At 40.7% G+C, this 16,290-nt stretch overlaps 1 protein-coding gene across 4 annotated transcripts in view; it reads right to left on the bottom strand.

Moving 5' to 3' along the window:
• FHOD3 (formin homology 2 domain containing 3) overlaps positions 1-16,290 on the bottom strand; it is a 399,093-nt gene that overhangs the window by 361,718 nt on the left and 21,085 nt on the right. For all 4 annotated transcript variants that reach the window (XM_050708607.1, XM_035550471.2, XM_050708606.1 and 1 more), the window contains exon 2: positions 3,683-3,789. In XM_050708607.1, the coding sequence (XP_050564564.1) occupies positions 3,683-3,789 (107 nt within the window). The remainder of the gene's footprint in view (positions 1-3,682; positions 3,790-16,290) is intronic.

The following is a 16,290-nucleotide window of genomic DNA, read 5'->3' as shown; positions in this document are numbered from 1 at the left end:
AACAGTCCTGGCCCAGGCTGCATGTTGCTCACCGATAGCCCTACAGGCTAAAAGGAGCTGGCTTGTGGGTTGGGTTTTCTCCTCCCCTACACAGAAGTTTAGATTCTCCTGGAGCGGATAGCAACTACTAAAAACATGCTTTCATTATATTCAGTAAGTGAAGATGATTCATTTGAAATCATGTATGGGTGCGTGCCCTTCTTATCCCTGTTATTTACAGTTTTACATGATAAGATTCCAGCCTAACTGCCACCATCCTTTTCTTTCTTCCTGAAGAAAAATCCTTCCAATTTTTCCAATATGTTCATCCAATCCTTACTAAAGAGATACCTACCATCTCCCACACCAATAAGAAAAAAAAGTAAAATTGTATTTCCTGCATGCCTTATTTACTTCTTTATTTCTAAATCTCCTTTCAGCAGTGTGCTTAAAAAAAGTATTTTTATTTTATTTTTATTAATTTTAACAGTTTTGCCATATCAAACAGGAACATTTGGGGAAAAGTTGCTGAAAACTAATTACAGAACATTCTGGTCACTTTTAATAGGAGTTTAGGATCTAAAATTTAACAAAAAAATGCCACGAATATCCAGCTACTAAATCCTTCATTCAGAGTTCAGCAAGCTTCAGTGACCCTGATGAGCACAACAGCCTTGGAATGGTAGAGGGGTAGATCCTGAGGTAGCCTAATCTCAGAAAATTAAAAGCTTTGAAGATTAAGAGCAGGACCTTGAAATGACCCAGAGAGAAAGAAAGAGACTAAGTGGTTTCTGCAGCCAGTTACTCGCAGAAAGCAGGCTGCTAAGCCCCAGATGCCCTCAGCCAACTCTCCGGCTCAGGAGTATTCCAGCTCAGTGCTTTGGTCTCTGCAGGGGCAAAAGATCAGACCCACAAGTCCCCAAAACAGATTTTAGTTTGCCAGAAAATTGGTATGGCAGCTATCCTATGTCTAATTTTTCTTTTCCCCCTGGATAATTTCACAAGAGTTGCATTTACTCTGAAGTGACAAAGTTACTGAGTCATACAGGGAAGCTACCTCACAGATTTCAGAAATTTTGATGGCTGTTCTTATTTATTTTCCTCCTTGTTTATTTCCTTTATTAAAGAGAGAATACTCTCTTTAAACATGGACAAAAGTAGGATGCAGAAATCCACGTCTGAAGCCTAACCGGTACTGAAGATACCAAGTTCACTGCATTTCACGGGCTAAACTCCTGCTTTACACCTCAGGGCTCTCCTTACCTTTTTCACAGAACCGTAATCAATCTCGCTTTCAGCATGCGGTTCCCTAAAACGTCAGCTCCATTCCTGAAAAGCTGTTGACAAGTCAGATATTCCTCTTGCTTTACGTTCTGCCTGACCAGTACCTGCTTGTCCCTTAACCAATTACTCCTAAATGCGAGGTTCTGTACTTCACTAAGCAGAATCCCCTTGCAGCCAAGCAAAATGCCATTTTCAAGGCTCCAGCCTGAAAGTTACAGGGTAGATGTGTGCATGGAGGGGGAAGATGGAACTAAAATTTCTTCAACCTCACAACAATTTATGTTAAAACGCAAGCCCCATGCCATTAAGCAGCACTGCTGATGAAGCACACTCTAGGAATATACCCACAGCTACTAGAGGGATAACTTCAGAGAACAGGGCAAAGACCAATGAAGGCAAGGGCTACACAACCGAAACTGTTTTGTTTCATACGAACCTTTTACTAAAACTATTACAATAATAATTTGTATCCCAAGCTTTTATGAAGCTAAGTACATGAAGGTGCATTGTACCTCGCTATCCATTCTTGGCACAGGAATGAAGGAGCTCCCAGCACGCTTCACATTCACCGGCAGTACAAAACACTGCAAGAATTAATTGCTCAACTGACAGCCGGTTGCACAAGAGGCAGCCTGCACATACGTGCAAAAATGCACAAAAATATTAACTGATTTTTCAGATCAGATCAATACCACAGACACGCAGTTCCAAGAAAGTTTCACATGTCCAGGTCCTTTGTTTTTTCATTTACTTTTTTGTGTGTGTGTGTGTGTGTGTGTGTGTGTGTTCGGTTTTGGGGGGATGGGATGGATTGCTCGTTTGTCTTTTCTTCCTAAGGAGAGCCACCCCAAACAAAATTAGACTCTTGTTTCAGGAACAATTCACATCATGGATTTTATACACCCAAAGGAAGCAGAAATTACAACTAAGCTGGAAGGAAGGCTGCCTGCAATTTTGAGTGAGAAGTCTGGCAGGAAAAACACCAACTGGTCTCTGGCTTGCCAAATTGCTCAGTGATGACACTGTGGGGTATCAAAGGCAATGGAGTTAAAATTACCAGCATTATCATGGAGACATCAGTGGAAGTGAAAAAGAAATCTGAGGTGACAACTCATTCATGCATACAAAGTTACTACAACATTGTAAACAACCATCAGAAGATTGTCTATCTTTAATTGATTTTGACTTATTATCAAGTTAGCAAGGAATAAGTACTTCTCATTCTTTTATGCAGTGAGAAAAATCGCTGTGAACTGATGACTACAACTTCTATACTTACTGCTCCTACTGAATATGAAGTGATGCTCAGTTCAGCTTTATTGGCTACTCTTATCTGTTGAGCAAGATTCTTTGTAACTGATTTCATTTTGAACTGTTTCTGTCTTCCAGTAGTTACAAAAACATGCCCAAAATTGGTATGTGTGAAAGACAAATGCATACATGAATATCTGTAACATTATTTAAAAATCTTCGCCGTATAAAATAATCTTCAGAGGCACAGTTTCAAGTTTTAAGAATTTGTATTTGTATTCATCAGAGGACAGCTACCACGAAAGGTAGAGGAAACAGTAAAAGCAAAAGGGCTACACCTCTTAGTGTTAACAAGCCCTGACCAATTAAGAATGCAGTTAATTTCCTTCTGGCACAGCTAGATTACTCACGTGCACGAAGTCTATGCCAAAACGCACCCATGCAATTAATAACAACTATCCAGTCCAATATAGCAACAAACAAAGCTAAAATAGCTTTAGACTGTCTCTTCATTCTACATTCTGAGCAAGACAATCACCTAAAGGCCCAGAAAAGATCCTTCTGTTTTCACAATTCTCACCATAGATAGTTTACGGAAAGCTGTGTTATAACAACAAGTATATGCCAGCAATTAAAAAAAAAAAAAAGGGCAAGACAACGATCATCAAAAAACACTACCAACACCACAGAAAACCCCACACTCAATGAGTCAGAGTGGAAAAAAAAGTCAATACAAGTTTTTTCTTCAAGAATATATAACAAGGACTTAAATTTCAAGGCACAAAGAAATTGAGTCTGTAACTTCAAGAGCACAACTTCAATGTATTCTTCTACTCTGGCTGTTATTATACACGTTATATCTCTGAGTTCCCAGAACTAACCAACCCCAGAAAGCTATAATATGTATTAGACTAGTCACAACAGTCTTCCTGACAAGTTTCTTGTAATGCCATCTTCTTTTAGAGAAACTGTACAAGCAAACATAGATAGAGAAGTCATAAAATTCTTAATTACAGAAGGGGGGGCATGTGCTTACGCAGGAAAGAATTTTATGTTTTCTGTTCCTATGTTGACCTGAATGCACCAAGTCAACCACAAAAGATCCAGAAACCTCAATGCTTCTGGACAAGTATGCTTACTAATCAAAATTTAGCAAACATTTACTTACCCAGCATCCTCCTGGAAACCTTCCAATTCATCCCTTTGTTCTGCTAGTGTGGATTCTAAATCCAGATAGGTACCGTTGTGAGACAATTGTAGAGTGCAGTCATCAAGCTGTAGAACAAAATTCAGAACATCAGATTTTAGCGGTGATTTTTTGACATACCTCTAGCATAGGCTTTCCATTTTCCAGGTCCGCAGACAAAATCTCCCTAAAACAAACCATACGTAGGAGGTAGAAGAGAGTGATGTTAGACAATTTACACAATCCCAAGTCCATGTTCACTAGATGATGCTTGGTCACAATGATAAGTTGTAACTAAACAAGCCTGAAGGAAGAGCTAAGAAGCAACATGAACTCTCTCACCATGCCAGCCCAGTGTCAAATCACAAGAAACAAGGAAAATCCCTTCCCAAGGCAGGGAAACAACACAAAAAAAAGGGCAGGTGGAAATACAGCGTGTCGTACCTTCCTGCTAGGGAAGAAGTGACCGTCCACCTCAGACACCCTGGAGAACCCTGCCCAGAAGCAGAGGAGCTGCCATTGCTGAGCCCTGTCTGACAAATGCTGCCAGGGACCTTGGTGTGTCACAGTGCTGGGGTCCTTCTGTAATCAGTTTCAAGTTCAACAGTATTGTAGCCCCAGATGTGTCATGTTACGACATATACAATCCAGTCTGATAACAAAACAGCCTCAGGTTGACCTGCCAAACAGAAGACACTTCATCCCCCTGGATGTGGCAGAACAAGATGACAGCTCCATTGCATACCTCTCAACCCTACCACTGTCATAGTTGCTTTTTGTGGAGGGGGGATAAACTTACAGCCCCACGGCAGAGGCCACTTTGGGAAGAGGAGAACAATTATCACCATACCAACCTGCTGTTGCAGGTGGAAACCAACTCTCAGAAGGGGTTAGCAAAGGTCCAAAGCAGCCAATGAGTCAAAGAAATGACATTATAACCCTTTATCAAATCCATGGATTTCAGTTTTTGTTCTTTTACCACTAGAAAAGAAAATAATTGAAACTCCATCTTAGATGTGCCACCTGTATTTCCCACTGAAGTTACTGGCTCCCAGTAGCTGCTCAGGAGGTCACACTTCTTATCTGGACGCCAATACCAAGACTCAGTCACCTGGTTTCCTATCACAGGGATTTATCTGTCCAATAAAAGAATACCAGCAGTCTTCTCAGGGCCATTCTGGATTAGCTGCATTGGAAATACTGCAGAAGAGCGACTTTTTAATATGCAACTGATAGACCATGACTTTTGAGGTAGCCCACATCACTGTGCTGAGCACTGTCTACAGCTTGAAAGAAAGAATTCATTTTCTGAAGAAAGGAAAGGGTAGAGGGAAGAGGTGAAGTTGCATTTGAACCTGTTCCACTTTCTCTTTTTCCCCCCCCAGTGAAAGAGCAAGCACACCAAATAATGCGGCATGAGTTTTCACCCTGACTCCTGGGGATTAAAGAAAGAAAAGCACCTCCAGGCCCAGCTCCCTGATATTAAGGATTACAACAGTATTACTATTCTGCATCTCCCCGGGTGCAAAGGATATTATTAACCTATGCTAATTCAAAATACACTCTTTAGAGAAGAAAGACTAAATACTGCTCTGGGAAACTTTTTTCCCAGTAGCCCAGGATATCAAATGAAATGCTAATTTATTCAAAGTAATGCCAAAAGGCAAACTACTAATTAGATAAATGTTCTGCTGTCACTATGGAGATTAGGAGATTTGCCCACAATTTCCAATTATACTGCATAATTAGAGAAAAGGAACAGTGCCTTACTAATGTCTTATGACTTTAGTGTATAAAAAGCATGATGAGAACAGGAAGTACTTCGTGTACAAGATAAAGAAAAATAGTACATTCTACCTATTTTCATCTCATCTCCATAGTTTCAGCTGAACATAGTATTCATCCTGGCTTTAAAGCATTGTCCACTGTATCCATTTATCCATCGACAGGAGTGATTGCAATTTCTTCCACTACTACATCTTTTATTTCCCTTACTTAACAGCGAATCTTGCCAAAAAAGTCTCTCTTGCTTGTGTACACACAGACGTGAAAAGGAGCAAAACAACACTTTGAAAAGCAATAAGAACTAAAGCAATAAGCTCTGGAATCATCCTTCCATAGGGGCATTATGCTACTTTGCATCTTCCCTTTCAAGCTTCACCAGCACTCATATTTTATAGGCAGTATACAAAAAGAGAAGTTACCTTATGATTTTTTTTAATTAGTAAATCGCCTACCTTTTTCAACACAAAGGATGGCTGATGTTCACTCATTAGTGCTTATTAGTAGCAATTCAGGATGTTGGGTCTCTCCCCTCTGTTCAGTGTTAATTCCATGTTTATCTGCTACGCATCGCTTCTCCCTGTCTCTGGAGACCCCCACGGACAGCCTCTATCTAGCTCCTTTCGGACATGCTCTTCCCATTGATCACAATTCACATCAAAAATCTTTATTAGCACACATCTTCTCTGAGGATGATCAAAAGGCAGAATCTATAAAGAGTCTTTCAAAAATATGTAACAGAGCTGTTTTCCATAACCATGAACAAGACAGCTATTCAACTTTTCAGAAGTTATTTCTGTTTATTTCACTTTATTCTTTACAATTCTTTTTGACTCTTAAATATTCCCTACTGGTCCCAAAACTCGGATGAGCATTTTGTTGTTGTTGAACTGCTCAACCTGTTAGTACTATTGCCACAAGGTCTTTTTTTTTTTTTCCATAAACATAAAAAGCACTTTCTAAAATCTCTCTTGCCAGTCCCTTCAAATCATTAATCATTTTTTCCATCACACCTGTGTGTTGCCCAGAAGAGCCAAAAATTTTATATAAGTAATATAACAACAACAAAAAAAAGAGTAGTCAAGGTGACATAATTTCTATTTTGTGCATCGTAAATATTTGCTGTCTTTTAATCATCTCCACAAAAGTACTCAAAAGCTTCAAAAAAATTGAAACAGAATGATAGTTTCAGCAGAAGAAATTGTATCAATGCCCCAGCGAGTCAGCACCACAATTAGAAATTCTTTAAATAACCCTGAAATAGAGTTTTCCCACAGATGATTATATCGGGGAAATGTAAGAAAAAGGAACAGGAAGCACATAATAAGACCATAAGAGTATGAGCAATAGTTACACTACTGCAAGCTTATAGTTACTTTGAACACAAATAATTAAGCAAAAGCAAACAAACTGATTAAACTGTTAAAATACCAGAACACTTAAAACCAGTGTTTACTAATCCCTCATCCTCTGCCATTTAACCAGTGCCAGAAGGAAGCTCCAGCACACCATACCCAAGGAGAGGCGTCCTGCCCTCAATCCTGGCCAGGAATGGGCAGAGCGAGGTCGGCCCTGCCAAGCTCCAGCTTTGCCCTGTCCTTGGGTCTCCCGAGCCCAAATGCTTCCCACTTGCCCCGTGAAATCATGCGGGCAGGGCAATGTCAAGCCAGCATCTCTTGCAAGTGCTCCTTCTGGGCTGCCGGGAAACAAAGGACATGGCGCAGAAGCTCAGTTGGTCATTATCTTCCGCAGGTAACCAAATTCAGTCAGTTTTGGCTAGTTCCTCAGCCCGTGGGGCCAGAATCATTTGCACTGCAAGGTCACTGAGCTTCAGAGGACTCAAAATAGTTCAATGACAGTACACAGACAATGACTTTTGCTTTCTTGTTTTACACAGTGACCTGTAGGAAGAGGTAACACCCATTTCTCTCCATTGAGAAGAAGACCACAAAGAAGCCCTTGGTGCCATGCAACAGGAAAGCTCGCCATTTCATGGATTTAGATTAGATGTTAGAAGGAAATTCTTTACTCTGAGGGTGGTGAGGCACTGGCACAGGCTGCCCAGAGGAGCTGTGGATGCCCCACCCCTGGAAGTATGTAAGGCCAGGCTGGATGGGGCTTTGGGCAACCTGGCCATGGGGAAGCATCTCAGCCCATAGCAGGGGGGTTGAAACTAGATGGTCTTTAGGTTCCCTTCCAACCAAAACCATTCTGTGATCTCTGAATTTCATAGCTTAAGGAACAAGGAACTGTAGGGCAAACAAAAACTAAACAAACCAGCAGCACAGAAGGACAACCATCTGCCAGTCACACGACGCCAGTGATTACTGCTGCTTTCAGACACTACAAGAGAAACTGGTTGAATGAAAATAAAGAAAAGAGAGTTCAGTCACTGTTTCCATCTACTGCCTTTGGCTCCTCACGATCCAAGAGAAACACTGGAAGTGAGGTGTTGGCGGCCACAAGAAGGGAGCACAGGCTCCCGAGCACAGGCGCATGAAGCAGGCCACACGTAGGCCGAGTGCCAAGGTCTGCTTCACAAGCACCGCACGCACGCACCGGCCATCTTGATCAAGAAGCCTGGCGAGTAAATACCTCAGCACAGAAGCAACGTGCACCGTACCGTGCCAAGAGAAACTTGTGGAAGTCTGCTTTCTCTTCCTCCACAGTGCTCTGCGAGATTAGCACATGCCCCAGGTGGACTTTCCTTCCTTTGGCTTGTTTTAACCCCTCTGTCCCAAGGCAGTACAGGCTGGCAAAGGTTAAGGACAGTGGAAATGCCACATGCACCCTCCCTGCTTTTCGGAAAGCATAACAGCAGAACCACAAACCATTAAAAAAGCTTCTCTTCGCTGTTTGTTCAGAGACCACGGAAATGCATTTTTCAACAACCAGCCTTGGGGAGCTGCTCTTCCCTCACCCCGAGAATCCACTCGGATTTTGGACAAGTGGCTGTTTGCGTCTCCCAAACCCCAAGGCATTGACAAGCCAACAGCCAGCGCGTGCAAAGACAGTGCCAAACACTTTCTTGATTTTATCTTCCATTTAAATAAATGTAGGCACCACTCAAAGATCGAGTTCAGATAGCAAACAAGTCCCATTCACAGTGCGAAGAGGCCGATGTTATGAGTTCGAAGGATAAACTTATTTTCCAGTGTTACCACACAAGTTACCAAAACTGCTCGACTCCACAGCCACCAGCTGGAACTACATCAGATTCACCAAGTTTCTAGTAATTCTAGCTAAAGTTACTGGGCAGAGTATTTTGCTCATTTTGTTGTTTCCAGAATAATAGGGAAAGGAAATGCCTTAAAAAAAAAAAAAAGAAAAAAAAGTTGGAATAATCCAGTACAAGCTGTAGAAATAAAATCCCTTTTCAGTTCTAGCTTCTGGCACAGACTCAGAAAATCCCTATCTTACTCAAATGTCTTAGCTCATCCTTCATTTAAACATCATTTGGTGGTAATTGTTCCTATTGGTGTTGGCATACTCCTTACTCACCTACAGGATGCTTTGCAGAATAGGTGGAATGGTTGATTAAAAAAATAGTCCCTTTACACTCAGTTTTCCATTTTTAAATCCAAAGCCTTGTTTTGCTTTACAGATCACAAGCTTGACACATTTGCCCACTTCAGCTACGCAGTTTTAAAAGGTGCTCCTTTCCGGTTCAGCTGTTTCTAATGGGATGGCAATCCTGTTACCAAGGCCTACAAGTGCCAGTTTTCCCTCTCCTTTGATGTCTCTTCCCTCCACCCCCACTTTTTTTTTTTTTTTAAATAAAAAATAACCTATTTCTACTCAGGAAAAGTGTGAAAAAACATCCCTGCCTCCTTACCAAACATATTGCGTATTTCTAAGAAAACCGCAGAAACCAAAATGGTGCAAATCAATATTTAATGCTCTCACCCACAGCTGAGCTTCAAATGGAGGATGACCATGCTCTATTCAGAGAGCATCATATTTTAATGCTTTTGAAATTTAAGTACAGATCACCAGACATACGTTTTCTGCATTTGCATACGGCTGGCCTTTTAAAACATAACAGCGTTGCCATCCCTGTTAGGTCTCACAGAGTAATGAAACACGGAGATGATCTGAACACATCCCAAATGCAACCCACCAGAACACCTACCTGCCTTCAGAGCTGCTACCAGATACCCTCTGGCCAAGGGCCTCGATCCCTTCCTTCTCGTACAAAGAATAGGTCTAACCAGCCCATGCCACTGACATGCCAGTCATGAGAACTTCAGGTAACATAACAAAAAAGAGGGACCAAAGCATCCAGCTCAGGAGTGATGCTGCATGATCTATCCCAGGTACAAAGCTTGACATTAATGAGATGAAATGAAAGCAAGTGATCTGTAAACCAGATGTTAGTGCTCAAAATTAATGGTGTATGCTAAAAACTGCTCTCATCTTCCAGTCTGACAGACACCCAACACAGCATGCAATCACTGTATCTTGATCTAAAACTCCCAATGCTCTCAGCAACTCCACTGCAATTGCTTAAAACAAAGCTTTAAACTCTTCCCCCCCCCATACTTTTTTTTAATTAGCTTTGTATTTTCTTCTCCATGTATTTTCTTATTTTTTTTAAAAAAGTTACAATAAAGCCCATACTTTCAGGAGGTCAGAGTTCTAAAAGTTAAGCTGAGCCACAGGCTCTGTACAGATGGCTACTTCTGAAGAAGGCCCTGCTCCCAAAAGCCAACAAGGTTTCCAAACCCTACCAAACTCACTCCTCCGTACTCATTTCGAGGCTAGGTAAAGAAACTTGTTTGCTAGATCATTGACCTTACAACTAATTTAGCAGGCACAACAGCATTCTCCAATTTTGTGTCACTTCAGGAGCAATTAGCATAGTTTATAGAAATAACTATTAATGCTAATGCACTTTTAGTTTATTTTTTAGCACGCTAATTGCCAAACTGCTTCACAACCCCTGTGTATGTTGCAGAACTTACCTGCAGTTGCATCAACAGCACAGTGCCTACGCAAAGTATAGGCTGCAGGTTTGTGTGACCAGGCATAGGGCAGTCAGAGCACAATTCCTTTGAAAGGAACTACTGCTCCAAGATGAAAATGTTGGTATTTCATATGTAGACTGCAGTCCTGGTCTGAAACAGCAGCTTTTATCTCAGGCCTGGCTGACGCCACCGAGTACTGCTGGCATCTGGTACCACAGCACACGAAGCGAAACATTAATGCCACATGAGATCCTGGAGAGCCACTAGAACAACACGCTGCCGATACAAATACTCTGCTGAAATAACAAAGAAACTGAAAACAAACACTGAAAGCTGTTACATTAATATTATGGGTTCGATTTAAGAATAACAAAAGGAAGTTCAGAGTTCAAAATTCTGGAACTGTGCTATTTTGGGGGTCTCAAACACAGGCAACGCATCGCAGTGAAAGCGTAACGCACAGATGCGTACCTGTTGCTATTCCTAGGCGGTGGATTATGCCCCCAACTCGCCAGAGCTTTCACTTTGCGGCTCCTTTTAACACAGTGCTCCACGGGGGGTTGTTCAGAGTTTACTGGAGTATCTGCTTCCAAATAAGACACCAGGTCTTCCATCAGTAGCCACACGAGCATTGCTGGAAAACGTGCAAGTGCTCAAAATGTCAACAAGCGTGGAACAAGAAAGCAAATTAAATTCATCTAGAGATGGGGACTACTTTCAGTATAAACAAGGAAAACAGAAGACATTAGAAATAATTGAGATTCTGCATAAGAACTAGGCAAAATTTCATTCTGCATGAGAACTGACGCACGATCCTCCCCCGCCTAATTTAATCATTTTAAGTTAAATTAGAGACAACACACGAACCAAACAGCCAACAGCAGAGCTCAGCAAACTGAAATTGTTTAGACCAAAAATCTCTCCAGCTTCTTAAGCCAGAAAAACCTACTGCATTTTCTAGTTTTCTCACGCATTCTCTATGCAATTCTCTAGCATTCTCTAGTTTTCTCATGTTTCTCATGAACATACAATGATGCAAATAACCTAACCTCTGCATCTGCTCATTAACTTTTTCGCACCTCGATTCTTCCATTCCTTTTCCCCATCCTTGTTCAGCTTTTCCTCACTACGAACACAAAGAGCTAGCTCTTCTGGCCTTCATGGTTAAGTATGTCTTCAGCCAAACAAAAAGGAGAGCAGCCATAAGAACAGGAGCCTCTATTTGGAAGCATATACCGCTTTTTGGCTGATACACAGGGGATGCCTACAGCTGACATGCTCTCATTACCATTTGGTTGGAATTACTGTGAAGGTATCCAAGGAAATGGAAATAATCTCTAAAAAGCAGATAGGTCAAGAAAAGGGAGAGGAGGAGGGAAAGGATTAGCTTCAATGGAGTTTATCATCTGAAGAATCTTTTGTTCAAACTTGTGTGTGTGGGAAACCACAGAAATCGTTCTTTTAAGGATAAGGCGCAGTCCAAGGAAGCAAAAATTATACTGAACTCACGACAAAATTTCAAACTGCTTTTTCTGTACTTATGAAACTGTAAACTGCGAAATACGTCATATTTAAGAAATATTTTTGAAGTGATGTCACAGAATGAATCGAGGATTCAAAGCCTTTTATTTTAGCACATGTCCCTACAAACAAGCTGTCTCCCAGCACTCTCCAGTTTGCAGCTGAAGATGCAGGCTGCATAGCCAGCACTTCCACCTCTGCTACTCTGCTTGCACATGGCACACTATGGATCGCTCACTACCCTACCACAAAACTATAACGCTGGACTGCCACACCACCACCCACGCAGTTTACAGAGGTGCAGCAAGGACACAGTAAGCAGTAAATTGCAATCTGTAGGAGTGGTGGTTTCATTGACGCAGTGGCTAAGCACCTAGTAGACAGCATACCACAAAAAGCAAGACACCAAAACCCCACAAACATTCCGTGTTTGCGGCCACATGACCCACGTCTGCACCCGTTTAAATGCAGGGCAGCTGGAACATCAGTCTTGAGATCAGCAGTGCTTCAAATCAGTATTTGAGAGAACAGGGTGTTTGCATCCTTAATTCCTCTCCAATGAGAAGTCAAAACTAAGCAAAACAGGGAAAGAAGAGACAAGGTATCAGGCCATTTGGAAACCTGAAGCAGAGAGGTTTGGGGAAAAACAAGACAGCTTAAGAGAGAGAGCACCTGACAGCAGTCCTGGAAAAATTTACAAATTTCTAAGAGCCAAAGCAGGGGAGATTTAGAGTTAATGATAGTCAAAGAGAGTCACTAGTGGAAACAGGAAGACCTGGGTAAACTATCCTTCATTATAGTCAAAATTTGTCTTGGAGGATTCTGGTTAGCTATTTAAAAGGAAAAAAAAAGTAACACACCACAAGCACAACCCCTTGGGTTAATGTACAGGAAAATGCATTGTGTTAAACACATTAACACCAAGGAAAAAAAATACAAAAACTTGAAATACAAAAAATAAAGCATGGCAGGATTACTGAAGAAAACATCATGCACTTGTCAACAGAATCATTTTTCAGACACAACCCGAATCCTGGAGGTTTAGATGAAAGATTTTGTCTATTAACAACTGTTCTAATGACTACTATCATCAGCTCTTTCTGATACTTAGACTGACTCTTAAAGGTTTTGTGATTCAAAACCTAACATCAACTGTAAAAATCATTAAAAGACCATGATTAAGAAGTTTATGAGAATGAAATTCAATAGAAAGCAGTAGACAAATGGTAAAGAATCATGTACCTTGCAGATTCTTTTAACTCCTACTCCCAAATTTATAAAAGCACAAGGGATCTAAAGTTTTTACCCTTAAGCAGAACTTATTTGGCACTTGTGCTTCACCTATTTTTATTCTATTTTTTTAAATCATCCATTTTTCCTTCTGTTTGATTAGCTGTCAAGCAGCAGTTTCAACCCAAGCTTTAAAGCAGTTGCCTGGACCAGAATAGGAAAACAAAAGAGAACTTTGGCATTCATTAGGAGCACGACTTAACAATAGTCAAACAGAAAACCACACACTCAAACCCAGTTACAAGCAAAATACAAGCCTGTAAGGAAACGATGAATGTAGTATTATCATCGGCCATATATCAAGTACTCATTCCTTATTTACACTCTGACCATCCTGTTTCAAAAGGCATACAGAGAACATAGCTAAATACAAATGGCTTCAGCAACAACTCTTGATCTATTTTCCCTACAAGTGAACAAGCTCTAAATGGTATCAGTGAGGACTAGTTCAAGAAGCCATAAGAGAACAAAAAGACCAAGGTAGCTTAGAAAAAGCAGAGAGGATGATGGTACTGAAAAGCTAAAAAAAAAAGTCAATTATGCTCAGACTTTTACAGAACAAAGGAATAAATTAATGAAAAACTATGAAACTAGTTAAAAGTGAGACTTAAATACAGTACAAAATGGACCAATAAAGCTCGTAATTAGAGTTCAAAGCTTAGAGATCAAATGCAATTAAGTGCTTCTAGAAATTGGAAAAACTACTTCAAAATTAAGAGCATATAAAACATGTATGCTTCAAGACAACAGACATCCAATATCTATTATTTAAATTTATCCATTATGGTGGCGCTCAAATATCCCTCTAAACCACCTGGTACTAGCTACTGTAAAAGATCACTGCCATAGTTATCACTTTCTTCTATGCACAAGAGAACCAGAACATGCCTGCACTCTGCTATAAGCATGAAAGCTCCTATAAACAAACACGCATAGGGTCCCTGCTTCCAGTGCCTGCTCCCAACATTTATTTCATTTTTTTAAACATTTGAATGATCAAAATAAAACACACCAATAGTAGTTTTAATAGATAATATTGGCCAAACCCACTAAGACTGAAGAGCTTTTATTTTTTGCAGTCCTCAATGAATTAAGCTTGCAGATGTCCAGCTGGTTGATTCCAAATATATTTGCCTTCAGAAGAGATGCTGAGAATTTCTACTTACTCATACAAGACCAAACACATGCAGCAGCTTTACGTACCTAAATGCTGTCATTATCCAGGGCCTTGGCACTTCTCAGCTTTAAAGCCCATAGCTCCACCTCCGTACCCTAGTCCGCTGTCCCTCACTTGCAACAGCTTCCTTGTGGTTCCTTTTAACATAGACCACTGAACATCCAAGTCCTGACAAGGCTTTCCCTGCAACACAACTGAGCAGCAATCTACTGAAACAGCCCAGGAGCACTGGGTTGGAAATGCCTGATGCTGACTTGTCACCAAAGCCAGCGTATTATGGAAGAACAAACTTCTACATATCTAGAAATTAATGAGGACAGAGAAGACTCTGTGGACATCTTTTGAGGACTAAGCTGTCAATTATTTTAGAGACACCTAAGTGGATCGGGGAAAATGGCATTTAGCAGTATGCCTAGACTGCACAAAGCTCTCTAATCCCAAATTACCTGGGGCAACATTTTATACCACAAATAAGCCTTGATAACCATTTGGTTGAGTTCAAGTGTTCCTCACAGCTGCCTGTAGCGCAGTCACTTGGAATATCGTATCACGCACACGTGCATCCTGAAGCTGTATGAACTTGCTGCTTAGTTATTTCCCAGAAGGTGCAGAAACACTACGCTCACACCATATAAAACCAGGGACTTCCCAGCTGTGATGGAGGACTGCTCTTTGGCAAAAAAAGCTGCAATAAACACACTGATTTATGCTTCAGAGTTGAATGAGAACGCAAAGGTGGTTATGAATGCAACTATTCTGTCAACTATTTAGAGGAGACATCTTTAATACTAAAAGCAGAAAAGAGTGAAGATTTTCACATGGAGAAACATGCCCAGTACTTGCGGTTTGGAACAAAGTTACGAGTAAGTTTTAAACAGTGCGAAGAGTCACACTTAGAGCAGAACCAATCCTGAAGTGGTTAACCCATAGACACGGAGCAAGATTTTGGCACATTCAGAAAGAGCAAATGTTTTCCCAATCCTTAGATCAAGGCATTCATCACAAGATCCTTCCTCCAGTCTAAGCAAGGCCTTTTGGTACTTGCTGCATTCTCAAAAGTCTGAAACCAGAAGTATAATTCTCATACAAGAAGAAAGGGTAATTATATGCTACTATATGCTAGACAAAGCACCATGTTAGTTAACGATAATGAATAAAATACACTTCCCTTCCACACTACTTACTTTTTGTATTCCCTCTATAATCATCATGATCTCTCTCCACTGTTTTAATTTAAAAAAAAGCAGTACAACCCTAAAACACAAATAAATAACATAGTCAAGTAAAAAAACAATAGCTATTAGTCTCTCTTTGGTATTGATTTTGCTAAGAATTATATCAAGAGCTAGTTTATTTTCAGTATGAGCTTAACTGCTATTACAATTTAAAAATCTAACTGAGCTTTCTTTACCTCAGAGCTGTAGCTGTGCATCCTTCCAGTTCCAATCACTATGGGTAAATGTCTCACATAGCTCACACACACTAGCTTGAGCTAACTACAATCAAAAACCCTGAAAGATGAAGCACAAAGCTCTGTTTTATTCATGGTACTTCTGTTTGCCAATTAATTTAAAAGTAGTCCTTCAAGTAGGAAGAGTAGCTTAGCTTGGTTAAGCTGTTTTACACTATGCAGTAAGAAGACAGATGCAAAACACTTGAACAGTTATGTAAAACCAAAAAAAGCATAAAAACAATAGCAGTCTGCAAAGCATGAAGGTCTTTGGTACCACGCTAACCTCACGATTTATACACCGGTGTAACTCTATCAGCTCCAAAGGGATGATGTCATCTGCTCCAGCCGCGTGTCGGGGAAATAAGAAACAGGTCCTTTCTGCATGCAGGGCAGCACAAAC

This window comes from Cygnus atratus, chromosome 2 (genome assembly GCF_013377495.2).
Source record: "Cygnus atratus isolate AKBS03 ecotype Queensland, Australia chromosome 2, CAtr_DNAZoo_HiC_assembly, whole genome shotgun sequence".
NCBI lineage: Eukaryota > Metazoa > Chordata > Aves > Anseriformes > Anatidae > Cygnus > Cygnus atratus.
Note: the sequence above shows the minus strand (reverse complement) of the source record. Positions and strands in the feature narration are given on the sequence as shown.